Genomic DNA, 16,668 nt, shown 5'->3' on the forward strand with positions numbered 1-16,668 from the left:
CGTGTAAAGCAGAATCTGCTTACCCTTCCAGTGTCATCTAATGTCATCCAGTTTTTGGTGGGGTTTCTGTTGCTCAGGCTTTAGTTTTCCATGTTATGTTGGTGGGACTGTTGTTTGTCTTTTGATCGTTATTCGCTTTTTACCCTTGACATGTATGACTAAGTTCGTTTTTGACTTCTGAGTTTGACAATCTTTGGTCGTTTTGATAACAATTGTTAACTTTATTCACAACTTTTTTAGACAGCAGTCTGTTTTTGAAGACCGTGTATGTACCTCTAAGACGTCTTTTGCTGTTTGTGTCTTTAGTTTGTCTACTCATTGAAGCATAACCCGCCTCCTCTTTTCAGATTAGTGTGTTGATGACGATTCAATCTTTTAAAGTAAGTACGAATATTCATCTGCTGAGGGACACTTATACTGATCAATTACAATGGATGTCATGTAAGCTTTGATAACAGGACGTTTATATATTGTACATTGTCACATTTTAAAACCAGAAGACGACCACTTGGGATAACACCTCCTTCCCTCGGATCAATGAGCTCGTATCCAAGTTTTATTTCCTTTCTTCAACAGAACAACCGCACTTTGAGATGACGCTTTATGATCAGTAGAACTGTTAGCCTCGTCGTGAGTATAGGCTATGGTATTGCCATCTACAACATACTCGGTGTTGCACCAATTACCGGCTAGTGTTATTAATGTCCAAGAGAAACTATAAGTTCCATCTTGAGGACAGGTAAATACACCTGTGACGGGACTATAGGCTTGACCTTCGTTTGTCACTATGGTCTCAAACTTCACTGTGGCGAATGAAGCAAGATGTGTCTTATCTGTTGACATTCTGGCATGAAAAGCAATACGTCTTTCTTTGAAAAAAACAAACATTTCAGTGAACTGATGAGAATCAATCAATATTTCAATGTGGTTGATGTGTATGATATGATATGGTAGATTTTATGAATTATCACAGCTGATCAAAATAGATATCTATATACGTCAATCATGGTTTTATTTACTTTTCGTGAAGTTGCATATCACTTTTATCATATATATTAAGATGTATTAATAAATGCAATAGCACATTTGATGGTTTTGATAGGGGTCCTATATTTCTATACTCTTTGATTTTCAGGTAATTTGTGTTTTTTTCTTTCTCTATGATTTTTGCCAATTATTCTCTATTTTTCATACTATAACTATTATCTATACTATTAAACGAGAAGACCTCATTTTGTGTGTCGCTTCTCTTCCTTCCATAATAAACCAATCATCATGCCTCTGTGTCCTATAGGTAACATGCAAAGTCATCCATTCTTATGATTATTCAGATTGCGTTATTTTGAGAGAAACACGACAAAAAAGGAGTCCGGATATGATTCCGTCATCAGACTGACTATAAGTCATAGATATGATTTCCGGTTTGAGAACATGCATAAATACAACCAATCGTATGATAGATAACAAAAATGAAAAATAAATAAGCCAATCAGAGCGTTCTCCATATAATGGTGTTTAGGTCGCAAGAACCACAACTATTATACCTCCTTATAGAGGACAATTATTTTTCGCTTTTATCTACATGTAAACCACGATTATACTACTTTAATATATAGACACTCTCTGTATTCTGTCTACTGTTTTCTTTGAAATGTTTACTATTTAAGGGGTCATACCGGTTGCATATATATTAAAATAAGTAAAACATGTGACACAAGTACAACCAATCGTATGATAGATAACAAAAATGAAAAATAAATAAGCCATTTAGAGCGTTCTCCATATCATGGTGTTTAGATCGCAGAATCACAACTATTCTACCTCCTTAGAGAGAACAATTATTTTTCGCGTTTCATATATATCATGATCATGGTGTTTAAATCGCAAGAACCACAACTATTATACCTCCTTAGAGCGGACAATTATTTTTCGCGTTTATCTACATGTAAACTACGATTATACTACTTTAATATATAGAGACTCTCTGTATTCTGTCAGGGACTTTCTATGTTAGTATAGAAAGTCCCTGATTCTGTCTAATGTTTCTTTGAAATGTTTACTATTTAAGGGGTCATACCACTTACATATATATATTAAGATAAGTAAAACATGTTCAACTTCATCTAAAACTACCTCGACCAAAAACTTTAACCTGAAGCGGGACAGACGGATGGACGTACGACCGACCACCGTTCAAATTAGCCTTAGTCGGTCTTAGTTATTTATACATGATTCATATCCTACCAATGGCATGTTAATAAGGCTCTTAAAAGAAAAAAGCACTGATGGGTTGTCCTAGAAGCATATTTTGTTAGACTCCTAATGGTCTATATACAAGCAGTTACATTTATTACATGTTTGAAACGGTGCAAATTTTTAATTTGATTTAACGAAGCATTGTAGCAAAGGAGAAGAATAATTGTGGTCTGAGGCTAGAAACACGAAAATGAATTGAATTTAACAGAAAGGAAACAAATAATGGACTTTGGAAAAAGGGAGAGGGCTTTTGGTGCCTTTTATGAAATTCTTCATACATAATATCTTTTACAAAAAATCATCCTACAACAGTTCACAAGCTGTATGCCCGCGATTTCGCGGGTGTGTTCTAGTGAATATTTATGTGTGATTGTTGTCGAAAAGCTATTTTTCAAAGTTAAATGGTTATCATATCAACATGGGCAATACAGTTCCTCATTAATTCATTCATTTAATGTAAAGATATGCCGATATGCAGAAAATATCTCATACGTCCATACACAAATGTACTGATATCCAAAAGTTCAAATGGATGACGTACACTTCATGCGCGTCATCAGAGTATCGTGTAATGACGGTATCAACCATCAAACGATTCTAAAAGTTAAATCCAGTTCGTACTACAACTTTCGACCAATTAATTGTGGCTTCTGTATGGTGTGATGCGTTAGTGTTTTGTTCTTGTAACATTCCTAGATTTCGTTAGTTTGTAGCATGTCTTTGTTATCAGAACTTTGTATCTCAGAGACCTTTTTCTGCAGTGTTTTGTATATTATATCCCCTTTTATAAGGATAGTGATTTTGATTGGTTGATAGCAAGTGTATTTTTTTATGTTTTCTTTTTTTTTCTTTCGTTTAACCTAATGAGTATCGTTTAGATGTCTGCTGCTGCTTATGTGCATAAAGATATGTCTAATAACATTAACGGTACCATTTTTTTTTGCACCAGATGCGCATTTCGACAATACATGTCTCTTTAGTGATGCTCGTGACCAAAATATGTAAAATCCAAAGCTTATATAAAAGATGAAGAGCTATAATTCAAAAATTGCAAAAAGTATAGCCAAATCCGTGAAAGGAATCAGAGCTTTGCATGAGGGAGATACATTCCTTAATTTATAATAATTTTTAAAATTTTGTAATAGCAAATTTAAATAACACAAACAATCCGTATTTTCATGCTAGTACCGGAGTACTGGCTACTAGGCTTGTGATACCCTCGGGGACTAACAGTCCACCAGCAGAGGCATCGACCCAGTGGTAGTAATAACATTAACGGTACCAATTTTTCTGCACCAGATCTAACTTCGTTGAGTTTGAATGTCCCTCTGTTATCTTTCGCCCCTCCTTTTAAACTCTCTGTCGAGGTACTTTCCCTTAAAGTGTATGACCTTTTTCACCCTTCACGGCGACGTTTGATCAGTTGTGTACTTTTTTAAAAGCTGTTTTGCATAAAACCGAAGAGAAGGCATAATAGAACTAGTTTGAATGATTAACTTCACCAATTCTATCGATTTTCTGTGACATTTAAACAGATATAGCATGTTCATAAGGATAATTTGCAAAAACGCTTACCGAACATAAATTAACTTTTGATTTTATTTGTAGGTCAGTCTTTTTTTTCTTTTGATCAAGGTTTTCTTCGACTAAATGTTTCTGCTTGTCAATTTGGTGCAGTTTTCGATTTCTCTGTTACAATACAATTTAAGTATGAAACTCTTACAAAATGGTGTTCTTACCTTCAAACTGTAGTACAGTTAAATTACTAGACAACTGTAGAATAAGTCTATCGTTTCTGTCAGTATGTGTGTTATGTTTTGAAGAGCTAATACCTGTTTCAAAAATGGACTTAAAATGAAAACACTGTATAAACTCAAAGGATGCACTGATAAAACTTGAACATGTATATCGATAAAAGTTTTGCAGACGAAAGAAAATGAAACAATATAATTCATTGTTTACTGTATGCTGATCATAACTGCATGAAGCAGTACTACCATATATATATGTTTTGTGTGAATGCAGAGTATTATTTGTTTGCATGAATTGCCCAATGCTTAATTTTGAAAACATGCTTTATTCATTGGTTCAAATTGTGGTGTGAATAAGCTTTCATGAATTGCAAAAAATAGTTTTGTTATTTTATGTTGTGCTAAATACCAATCTTATTTGTCGATTGCAGCGTATAACATTCTTTACCACAATATATATCATGTACTGCGTTATACACTGTAGAGTAATGTAAACAGTCTAGGAGGTGTTGTAATACTGTCACATAATTCAACAAAAATTAAATACGTATGATTATATATAAATTATAAAATGAAAAATTGGCAGCTGTAGTTACCTCTTTGTCTTTTTCCGCCAGTCTGGTAGAAAGGCCATGTATAGTATTTTCCATTTGTATCATCTGGTTATCATGTTGTGCTAGCTTGGATGCCAAACTTTGTATTCTCTGTTCCAACTGGTTGAATCTCGTTTCAACATGGTCTGGGTCATTTGTAAGTATTCGTTTATTATAGCAAACTACATTTTGGATGAAATTAATACATAGCAAAATGTAAATAAAACAAATCATAACCATGTCTTATACGATATTCTAATTGCTTACAAGATTTACAACTGATAAAAGATAAACATATACAAACTACACGAAATTTCCCGATGATAAGCCGCGTATAATTGTTTACAAAATAGGTAATTCTAATTTCCAACCCACATCATGTCATTTGATGATACATGAAGTACGCAATATAAAAAAAAACTACTTACTAATATGGTTCTTGATTCCACTAAGGCAGTTCTGAATCTCCTTGGCATTAATTTGATTGAATTTTGTATTTTGATCTGTTGTTTCCCTTTTTCATCAATTATGTTGCAACTCATAACTGAGAACATTGGTCCAATGATTGTTGGACATGCATTTTAAGTTTTCCCAAATATATTCTTTTCATGTGCAAATCGGCGACGTTGAGATCCATGTACACGAGTTAATACATTGAGGTCTTCCTGAGTTAGGGAATCTATTGTTTCGCTTTTTGTATTGGCCTTGGCATTCTCCTGCTTTAATAAGTCATCCACATATATGTGGCTGCAAAATATCGTTTCTCTTACGTTGGGATTGTAGAATATAGCCGCCCACATCAAAGCTGTCATCGCTAAATCTGTTGGATTCCTGTACGAAGACATTGGGTAAATGCCCATTTCGACGCCTGTGTAGATTAATAAGCTCATCATAAATACACGTGTTCGTCTTTCACATCTTTGAATATAACTAAACTGATTGATGAAGCAAGTGCGACCCCAGATCCTCAATGTATGACAGCAACGAACATGTGCAAAGCTGGTCCAACATAATGTCAGCTTGTCCCTATTTCACTGGCAAAGCCTTTCCGGGATAATTTTAAGATACAAATAGCAGTGGCTGTAGTGGTGAAAATAAGTCAACGTACATGGAACACCTGTAATATCACAAAAATACTGAATTCACAGGAAAATCAAATCGGAAAGTCCCTAATCATGGCAAACGAATCAAATGACAAGACACATCAAAAACGAATGGACAACAACTGTCATATTCCTGACTTGGTACAGGCATTTTCAATTGAAGATAAGCTGATTCGCTTTGACTTGATATACCCAAAGGCGTTGTACTGGGCTCTGGTGATCGGTGTATTATTGGCAATAGCTTGAAAGTTTCTAGATGGCTTTATTACGTATAGTAGATTCTACTCGTTTTATGGGAGTATTTAATTAAAGATATAACTATTGCCTGTTTTACATAAGAGATTTAACGACGACAGATTCACGGGTGATTCCAACAGAAAAATCTTAAGGAATACCAAAGCAGTGTATTTGAACGGTAGTTGCAACCCTCATTTTCAGGTCTTGGAAAATATACTTGACGGGTACCAGTATTCGTTTCTCTTTGCCACAGTCATTTAAATATATTTGGTCAAATACTAAAAAAATAGAAGCATAAATATTAATTAGCAAGGTGTGTGATTAGATCTTTTACCTTTATCAATCTGAAAATGAGAATCGCAGAACAATAGGAAGAAAGTTTAGGTAAAAAAAAGGTATCTCAACTTGACATGACCGTGTTCACTGAAGTTTGAATTTGAATGAAGCTAAACAATGTTTTACTGGAAAATGATTGAAACTTGGGATTTCGTTACTACAAATGACATTAAAAAGTTAAAACCATTAATTATATTTTTCATATATATATGCAAAAGTGTAGTACGGACATTATGCTGTACCTGTAGAAACCGTTTTATAAACGGATAGCACATCCTCATGTTTACTGTGATGTTTTTTTTTACCATTTAAAAGGTGTGAAGTTACAACTTTGAATATTGTGTTTATCGGTATAAATATTGATTTAACATTGATTTAAATATGAATTTCATCCCTACTAACTTATATGCTGTACAAAGTACATCTATCAAAATCGAAGTCCTAAATTCTGTCGATACCCTAATTTTTGGTTTGGACTAGGTAATATGTTTTCTCCAACTAATAATGACGTCTTTTTATCTTTGAATGCATATAATATTTGATGTGTATTAAGTGGTATTTAAAAGTCTTATAAACATGTTTGTTTATCTATTCGTTTGGTGTGTTTGAGCTTTTGATTTTGCCATTAGATTAGGGACTTTCCGTTTTGAATTTCCCATGGCTTTGATAATTTTTATGATTTTACTTTTTAGTTGTCATTGGCTTTGAACATATTGAACAAGATTTCAGTTACTGATATATTGACGTGATATTGGTTTAACGTTGCATTGATGGCAATATTTTAAGATTGTCTTGTCTCAAGACGGTAAGTGATTTTGAAATGCATATAAGGGTATAATCGTGATATGGCGGCATGTATTGCCTGTTTAAATATTAACGTTTTTATAAACGATAGTTTCACTAGTGATTTAATCAATAGTATCTCAAGGAATATCAAAACAGTGTGTATGCACGGTAGATGCAACCCTCATTTTGCAGGTCTTGGAAAATATACTGGACGAGTCGCCATATTCGTCTCTCTTAGTAGAGGCAGTGCTGATCGTTCTAATATATGATGTTCACTATTCCTAAATATATCAATATCAGTGGGATCAATTGTCTCTCTTTGATCGTTTCCATGTTCCGTGACGATTGAATTAAAATAATATATTTATATATTACAGAGAATACAGAGACATCCATAAAATGTATACAGATCACTTATATAAATGAGACGTGATTTACCATTCTACGAAGTGTAAGAAGAGAGACAACCAAGAAAAAAACTATTATATTTCAACATGATTTGTTCTCATCTTAATGTAAGTTATTTGAAATAAAAGTTATAAGATTTCAAAGCAAACCCATTTTATTAAATTTCACATTCTTAAAATAATTCCTAAAAAAATGTCAAACTTTCCTATTTATGAATATACAAATTGCATCGGCTATACAGGGTTAAATGCAACACCATCAAAAAAACACTACTCGCATACAAAAACTGATTTCTAAAACATGCCATCTAAAGGTTGCATGGCATTGCTTCATGTGTTTATTAACTATTTTAATCATCTGTAAATTAATTCAAGCCTTTATAAACAGATAACTATAATTTTAAGACAAAGATCGTAATAATTATTTCTGAAAATATATTGATAAGCTAGGTTTGACACCATCCGAATCATGAAATTGTAGAACAATGACAAGATAACGAGTTCTCTAAGGAAATACTCAATTGTTAGTTAAAAGAATACAAACTGAAAAAAACAGTAGTAATAAGTTAAATCTAAAAAATACTGAACACCGAGGAAAATTCAATACGGCATGTCCCTAATCAAATGGCAAAATCAATTGCTCAAACACATCAAACGAATGGATAAACAAACATGTTTATAAGACTTTTAAATACCACTTAATACACATCAAATATTATATGCATATGGATAACAACTATCATATTCCAGACTTGGTACAGGCATTTTCTTATGTAGAAAATGGTGGTTCAACCCTGGTTTTAAAGCTAGCTAAACATCTCACGTGTATGACAGTCGCATATAATTCCATTATATTGACAACGATGTGTGAAAAAAACCAATCAGACACAATATGTATAAATGTAAAACATAGGGATACATTAGTATGCATTGCGTTATTATCTTAATCACTTACCACTGGGTCGATGCCTCTGCTGGTGGCCTATTAGTCCCCGAAGGTATCACCAGTCCAGTAGCCAGTACTTCGGTACTGGCATGAAAATACGGATTTTTTTGTGTTATCAAAATTTGCTGTTACAAAATGATAGAAATTATTATAAATTAAGGAATGCATCTCCCTCATGCAAAGCTCTGATTCTTTCCACGGATTGGGCTATACTTTTTGGACCTTTTGGATTATAGCTCTTCATCTTTTATGTAAGCTTTGGATTTCAAATATTTTGGCCACGAGCATCACTGAAGAGAAATGTATTGTCGAAATGCGCATCTGGTGCAAGAAAATTGGTACCGTTAATGTTATTACTACCACTGGGTCGATGCCTCTGCTGGTGGACTATTAGTCCCCGAGGGTATCATCAGCCCAGTAGCCAGTACTTCGGTACTGGCATGAAAATACGGATTTTTTTGTGTTGATGATAGAAAATATTATAAATTAAGGAATATATATCTCTTCATCTTTTATGTAAGCTTTGGATTTCAAATATTTTGGCCACGAGCATCACTGAAGAGACATGTATTGTCGAAATGCGCATCTGGTGCAAGAAAATTGGTACCGTTAATTTTATTAATAACAAATATATAAACAAACATTATTTACCATGGGAAAATAACACAATGACTGGGTGTATATATGTAAAAAAGAAACACAAAAAGGTATATAAACCAACACATGAAAGACAAAAATACAAAAATTATAAAGAATAAAGACAATACATTTACCTAAACAACTTTCCACACAAAACTTACTAATAGGTAGTCAAATCCAAAAATTAACCAGACCGATGGGACGATTTGTCGTTCTGGATTGTTAATTTATTCTTTTAGTTTACATCATGCTCCTTGTCCCCATTCTTCGGTGTTTATATATTTCAACTCGTTATGTCCGTGTCTAGTGTTGTTATGGATTTCAATGAACGTATTACTGGTAAATTAGTATATTCTGTTAGTTCTATACCCCAAATTTCTTAAAACCATTACCCAGTTATTATCAGCTCAGTAATCAATACGCCGGTACTGATATGATTTTAAACAAGCCTTTTTAAAATTGTTCGTTGATTAATTTTTAAATCATAAAAAAACTGAGATTTCAACTCCCACAAGATAGTCAGTAGTCGATATATCTTGTCTTTCATAAAGTAGTTTGGTCTTGCCTAGAATGTTTAATTTCGTCAATGTTCGTGTTTTTTAACATTGTGTACGTTCTTGTTATTTTTTGTTTCTGACCTAATTTCGTATTAAAATTGCACACTTTTAGGTTCGCTTATATATGAGAATTTGTATGTGCCAATGATTTTGAAATTGTTATGACTCAGGTCTATAAAAGGAACTTCACCAATCCAGTACCGTGCTACTCGTAATACCTGTATTGCGAGGAACGAAACAGAAGTCATTTACAAACTACAAGACAAATAAAGATAGACAACACTATGGCAAAAGAATGACTAGATGTCTAAACGAAGAACAGAAAAAACACATAGAAAAAGATTAACAAACATAAGAAATTCACATAGAAAACAAAAGTTGTGCAACGTAAACCCAAGCTATAATCTGGGTTGGCATTGCTAGTTTATGTCTAATTGTTCATTTTACAGTCCCCTTCAAAAATGATACAAAAGTGAGAGACGAAGAGGTGGAATAGGTCAAGGTGACATTAAAAAATCATTAGTCTAAAGAACTGGATAAAGTCACTAAAAATAAACGAAAGGCGACAAAGAGACAAACAAGTTCAAAAACATAACATAGAAAATTTAAGACTGAGAAACACGAAGAAAGGAGGGCCAGACTTTTTGTAAGTGAAACATATACGTGGTCAGCTGTGACATAGATGCGTAATGATGGTAGACAATAATATAGAGGTTTATACGAGATGACTTCACCTTTACCACTCAGCACCACTAATTCAATAGCTTCTAAACACCAACACATTTTCAAAAACATCATTATAGGAAACACATTTTTTTATGCAAATTCACATTAGGAGCAATTAAGAAATTCTCAATTTTCTTTTGTCGTAAAGGACACTGCACAACCGTACGCGTTTTCGTCGTTTATTTTTAGATTGACATAAACCGATTTTTGGTATCCACTTGTCTTTAAAAAATAACCTATTTTTGGTATCCACTTGTCTTTAAAAAATAAATTACCTATATACTATGATATGTGTTATATTGAGGTACCTATATATTTTGTCAGAGAAAATTGCTTATAGTGGTATCATATATTTTGAGTTCAATGAGAGCTTATACGATCAACTAAGTCACACACGCATTAATCATTCGGGTAGAGAACAACATCTTGATAAACGAACGTTAAGTCACCGGAAATGCTCAATAGTTTTATTTATTTTAAAGTCCTTGCATTTTTGTCAATATAATGGAATAATATGCAATATTCATACAAGGGAGAGGTTAAGCTAGCTATAAAGTCAGGTTTAAATCATCCATTTTCTACATAAGAAAATACCTGTACCAAGTCAGGAATATGACAGGTTTTTTTTCCATTCGTTTAATGTATTTGAGCTTTTGAGTTTCCATTTGTTAAAGGACTTATCTTTCTTAGGTGTTCGTCATTTCACTTTTTTGCAGAAAGTCCGGATGGCAATTGTTTTCTGGCCCACTGTCTGTTGAAATGTACGTCCATCAATTGTGTAACGAATACTTTTATCAATCAAACAACCAGTTTTAGAATTTTGTTTGTTTTAATCAGAGTGTTTTAGCAATACTTGATTTGTCCCTTTCTTAATCAAGATAATTGTATCTAAAAAAGTCCTAGTTGTCGTCATTTTTGAAAGAATAACCTTATACATGTATATAAAAAGGAGTTGATCTATGTTTCTATTCAGTTTTGCATTTTGCAGAACTTGACCTTCTGATTATTTTGCTGTTTTAAGTTTCTATCTTAATATTAGTTTTCAATATAAAAGGTAATACTCTATAGTGTGTAAACAATAACATTTAGTGGTAATAAGTCAGAACAGATGTCCTTTCATCATTACGATTTAAAAGGGCAAGTTTATCACTATCAGATTTACAGTTAACAAAATATAAGACAATAATTTCACTTTCAACATGTTCAATCATGGTATCCATTTTGCAGATAACTCAGCCGAAACATTTACAATCGGAACAACTTTATAATTAATATTCGTTTGCTAAATTGATGAATATTTACCACTAAAGATAACATAGATGACCGCTACAATGCTGCAATTCGGATTTTGGTTTTAAGATAATATGTATCTTCACAACAATCAAAACGACTAAAACATTACAATTGAGTAAAGGGTGGTCGATAACTTAGGAAATGTCTGCACTAAGTCAGGAGTATTACAATTGTTTTCCATCGTTTGTTTGTTGTGCTTTTAATTTTGACATTTGATAAGGGACTTTCCGTTTGAAATTTATATGTATATGGTTTTTTTATCGGTAAACATCCAATGCCTAATATGGGCTTGTGTCTAGTTCAGTGTCATGTTATTGCAGCAAACGTACATTACAAAATTCATTTATTTGTTCATATTTTTACTGATGTTCATATTTTTACTGATGTTCATATTTTTACTGATGTTCATATGTTTACTGATGTTCACATGTTTACTAATGTTCATATGTTTTCTGATGAATTTTGATACTACAGTAAGCCATATCTATTTATTTTTTTAATTTTATATGAATGTTACATTTGTCAGAGATAAATAAAGTACCGGTACCTTGTCCCGGCCTCGTTAACGTTAGTGTATAACATATTAGTGGTTAGGTTAGTACTTGTTAGTGTACAATATATATTGTTGGTCATATTACATATACAGATATATTTTAGCACTTTAGATTTTGGTAAACAAATCATGAAGGAGTGGTAACTGTAAGCCAAATCTTGGTCTTCTTGTTTAGACAATTTTTTTATTTGAATACAAACAAGTCGGCTAGTAGAGGCTTACAGTTACCACTCCCTAAAATAACGATTTATAGTATAAACGTTAATAACAAACAAACAAAAACTTCAGCGTATTTTAATGTTTAATTGTTCTCTTTTACTTAGTAATTTACAAGATATTGGAATGAGTACTTTTGTATAGTAGGTAAAATGGTGCTACGATAGTGATTATCAAATTCATGTCAACCATTGCGTGATACACTAGTGATATGGTCGAGTTATTTTTGTTACAAATAAGATAATACATTCCATTATATTTATGAAATCATTGAAAAGACTATCTCCTTTCAAACAAATTTTACTTTAAATGGGTGCTTGATAATAATGTGACATATCTTTAAGAGTGGCAATAGATGCCAAAGGGACATTCACACTTGCAAGTCAAAAATAAACTGACAACGTCATGGCAAAATAAAACAGAAAACTAGCAAATGACAAATACCTATAATGGTTAATTTATTGAAAAAAACGACATAGAATAAAAATATTTGGTGGAAATTAAATGGCAGAAATTTTGAAATATTGAATAAATAAAGGCAACAGTAGTATACCGCTGTTCGAAATTCATAAATCGATAGAGAAAAAACAAATCCGGGTTAAAAACTAAAACTGAGGGAAACGCACTAAATATAAGAGAACTAAGACACAACAGAAACACAACATTAAAATCCAACACACACAGAAACGAACTATAATATAACAATGGCCATTTTCCTGACTTGGTACAGTGGATTTGCAGAAAAAAATGGTGGGTTGAACCTGATTTTGTGGCATGCCAAACCTCCCGCTTTAATGGCAATGTTAATTATAAAATTAAAATGACAAGATTACATGACAGGACTACAATACAAATAAACGGGAGAAAATATAGGACAGAGAAACAAACAAATAATAGCCAACAAAACATGCTTCGTTCGAAACTGCTTTAGATTTAATATCAAACAATTGTCTCTCTTTGAACATAAGAATGAAATCGTGACATTGTACGTAATGGTGTAATTTTAGTTTATCTGTAACAATAAGAGAGAAAATCTGCTTACAGGTTTTATTTATAACTGATCTAACATATCATAGATCATCGAATACTGGTTTTTTTTATACATTCGTTAAATTTTGTCTTTTGATTAATTCACAATTGTGCTTTTATTTTTACCCACTTTTTTCCAATAGTATGGGCTCTACGGAAGCATGTAAATATTGCCAAATACTGTTATTCTAGATCATTCTAATCTAAGGTTTGCAATCGATTTATTCCAGTGACTTTGCAAGTTGTGTTACATATCGTCAAAAAAATCGTCAAATACGAAATCTGTATGAAAGGACTTAAAGCGAGAAAAAAAATATGTCGGCACTGACAAACCTATTACGCGTAAAATGCACAGAAAACATACAGTCTAAACCAAAAACAATAAGACATCACAATATCTAACTGAACCTACAACATAAACATCATAACTAGATACATGAATATTGGATGTATTAATCCCAAGACTGAATTACAAAGCGAAGCATCAGTATTTAGTTATGTTCTATGCCACAACCGTGTAAACTATTTTGGAATCAGATTTATATGGACAAAAATGGCTATTACGTAATGAAAATACGGCCCAAGTAACAGCATAAGTGGTTAAAAATAACAACATTTTGAATTTATAAAAAATCAATGTATCTCGTCTTGCAAAAAATAGTTATCTTATAATGAGAGTGTTTGTTTTATCAATGTCTGTGGAGGGAAGGCCGAAGATACCATGGGACATTCATAAATCATAAGTCTAGGTATAATGGCAAAAAAAACCCCGAAAGACGACTTAAAGACACACAAGTTCTCAAAATAGAAAACTGAAAATTAAAGACGCGATGAAAGGAGGACAAGATTGTTATTAAAAGTAAAACATATATGGTCATCTATGACACAGATAAGATATGATGATCGTCCATATCATAATGGTTTATAAGAGATGACTTAATTTTAATCGTTCAACACCCTTGGTTCGATAGCTTATTTGTAAACACCAATAACTTTCAAGAACATCATCATAGAAAAAAGTAAAATCACAAAAATACTGAACTCAGAGGAAAATCAAATCGGAAAATAATCTCTAATCATGGCAAAATTCAAATAACAAAACATATAAAAAACGAATGGACAACATCTGTCATATTCCTGACTTGGTACAGGCATTTTCAAATGTAGAAAATGGTGGATTAAACCTGGTTTTATAGAGCTAAACCTCTCACTTTGTATGACAGTCTCGTCAAATTCCGTTATATTTACATTGATGCGTGAACTAAACGAGATAATAAATAAAATAGTCAAAATATGGGTACAGCAGTAATCATCGTGTAACAATTTTAAAAGAAAACACATTTGATGTATCAATTATTTTTGCTGTTGGAATGATGCAAATTCACAATAGGACCTTTATAATTAAAAATAATTGTTGCAAAGTGCAACCGTATGCGTTTTTCGTCTTCGTTTATTTTCAAACTGTCATCAGAATATGGAGTAGACCTATTTGTAGTATCCACAGGCACTTGTCTGGAAAAGATCACCTATATATTTTTTAATATGTGCTATATCAAAGTAGATATAATTTTTTTTAGAGAAACAGCCTGTAGTGGTATTTTATATATCAATAACAAAGTTACCAAAGCATGAATCATTCAGTGATAGAAGATCTTCTAAAATAAATGAATGCAAGCTAACTGAAAGTGTTAATTTTTATTTATTCTTGAGAAGCCCTATTTTTCTCTCACATTGTTGTCAATGTAATGAAATTATATGTGACTGTCATACATAAAGGCAACAGTAGTATACCTCTGATCAAAAGTAATAAATTCATTAAGAGTAAGCAAATCCGGGTTACAAATTAAAACCAAATGAAACACATCAAATACAAATTGACAAAAACGGAAGAACAGAAACACTGAAGTGCAACAAATACAAACGCCAATGCAATATATCTAGATACTGACTATTTGATAACAATGAGCGTCACTGATTAGTCTTTTGTGGACGAAACGCGCGTCTAGCGCAAATATAAAATTGCAATACTAGAATATATAATGAATTTAGTTAGCTAGCTGTAAAATCAGGTTTTATCTTGTACGGTGACCGTACGGTGACCTATAGTTGTTAATTTCTGTGTCATTTTGGTCTCTTGTGGAGAGATGTCTCATTGGCAATCATACCACATCTTTTTTTATAATTGATCCTACTTATTCTACACAAGGAAAAATAATGCCTGTAACAAATCAGGAATATGACGGTTGTTTTTCAGTCGTTTAATGCGTTTGGGCTTTTATTTTTCCCTTTGATAAGGACCTTCCGTTTTCAATTTTCCTTGGAGGTTGTAATTTTGCTATTTTACCTCTTGCAGAATGTCTGGATGACAATTGTATGCATGTGAAAGCCGTCTGTCTGTTGAAACTTACATCCATCAAATGTGTTACAAGTACTTTGTCTATCAAACTAATCATATGAATGAGGTCAGTTTCAGAAAACGTTTTGTTTTGATAAAAATGTTTTAATAAGGTTTGATGTGTCCTTTACTGAATCAAGAATAAAGACGAGAATGTTGTTGTTTTTTTAAAACACTGTAAAACTTGTACATGTATGAAAAGGGGTTGATCCATTGATTTAGTCATTTTGGCATTTAGTTAAAGTTAAACTACTACTTTTTTCCCTGTTCTATTAGTTTTTAATATAACAGGTAATACGCTAAAATTGGTAAAAATTCATTATCAATGGGTAAATTCTCAGAAGAGAAGCCCTCTGATGATTTAGATTTAAAAATGAAAGTGTAAATGTTTGCATCTTGAAATTCCAGGCATGTTTTTCACTGCAATATTAACGCTGTCTTTTACACTTAATAAAATATTAGACAATAATTTCTCTATCTCAACAAGTTCAATTTTTAATCATGATATTCATTTTTATTGTCTTTCGAAGACAAAACGTAATCTGTTCACCCTAAGGATGATGCAGTGGCATTTTAAAAATGATAATAGAAGCGCTATTTATAAATGCGTTGGTGGCTGATGAATCTAGATCCGACTGTCTGAACCAAATTGTATTTGGATATCCAAATCAAAATTTCATATAACTGAAAAACGTTTACAACTGGAATACAGACATTTTCTTAACTTTATGATTACTATTGTTTTGCTGAATTGTTGTATTATTTCCACTAATGATAGAATATTGCATATTTTATATTACTGTAATTGAGAATTTCTGAAGATATACTTATTATTTAATCGAGTT

At 32.3% G+C, this 16,668-nt stretch overlaps 1 protein-coding gene across 1 annotated transcript; it reads right to left on the reverse strand.

The window, feature by feature from the left end:
* Positions 1-534: 534 nt before the first annotated feature.
* Positions 535-843, reverse strand: LOC139510784 (complement C1q tumor necrosis factor-related protein 2-like). The gene has a single exon (XM_071297315.1). It carries the CDS (start codon positions 841-843, stop codon positions 535-537), a length of 309 nt encoding a protein of 102 aa, XP_071153416.1.
* Positions 844-16,668: the final 15,825 nt, after the last annotated feature.

This window comes from Mytilus edulis, chromosome 2, assembly GCF_963676685.1.
Source record: "Mytilus edulis chromosome 2, xbMytEdul2.2, whole genome shotgun sequence".
NCBI lineage: Eukaryota > Metazoa > Mollusca > Bivalvia > Mytilida > Mytilidae > Mytilus > Mytilus edulis.

Bases quoted from the DNA above. Each gene is read 5' to 3' on its own strand.
- LOC139510784 (XM_071297315.1), bottom strand. From the start codon at position 843: ATGTCAACAGATAAGACACATCTTGCTTCATTCGCCACAGTGAAGTTT.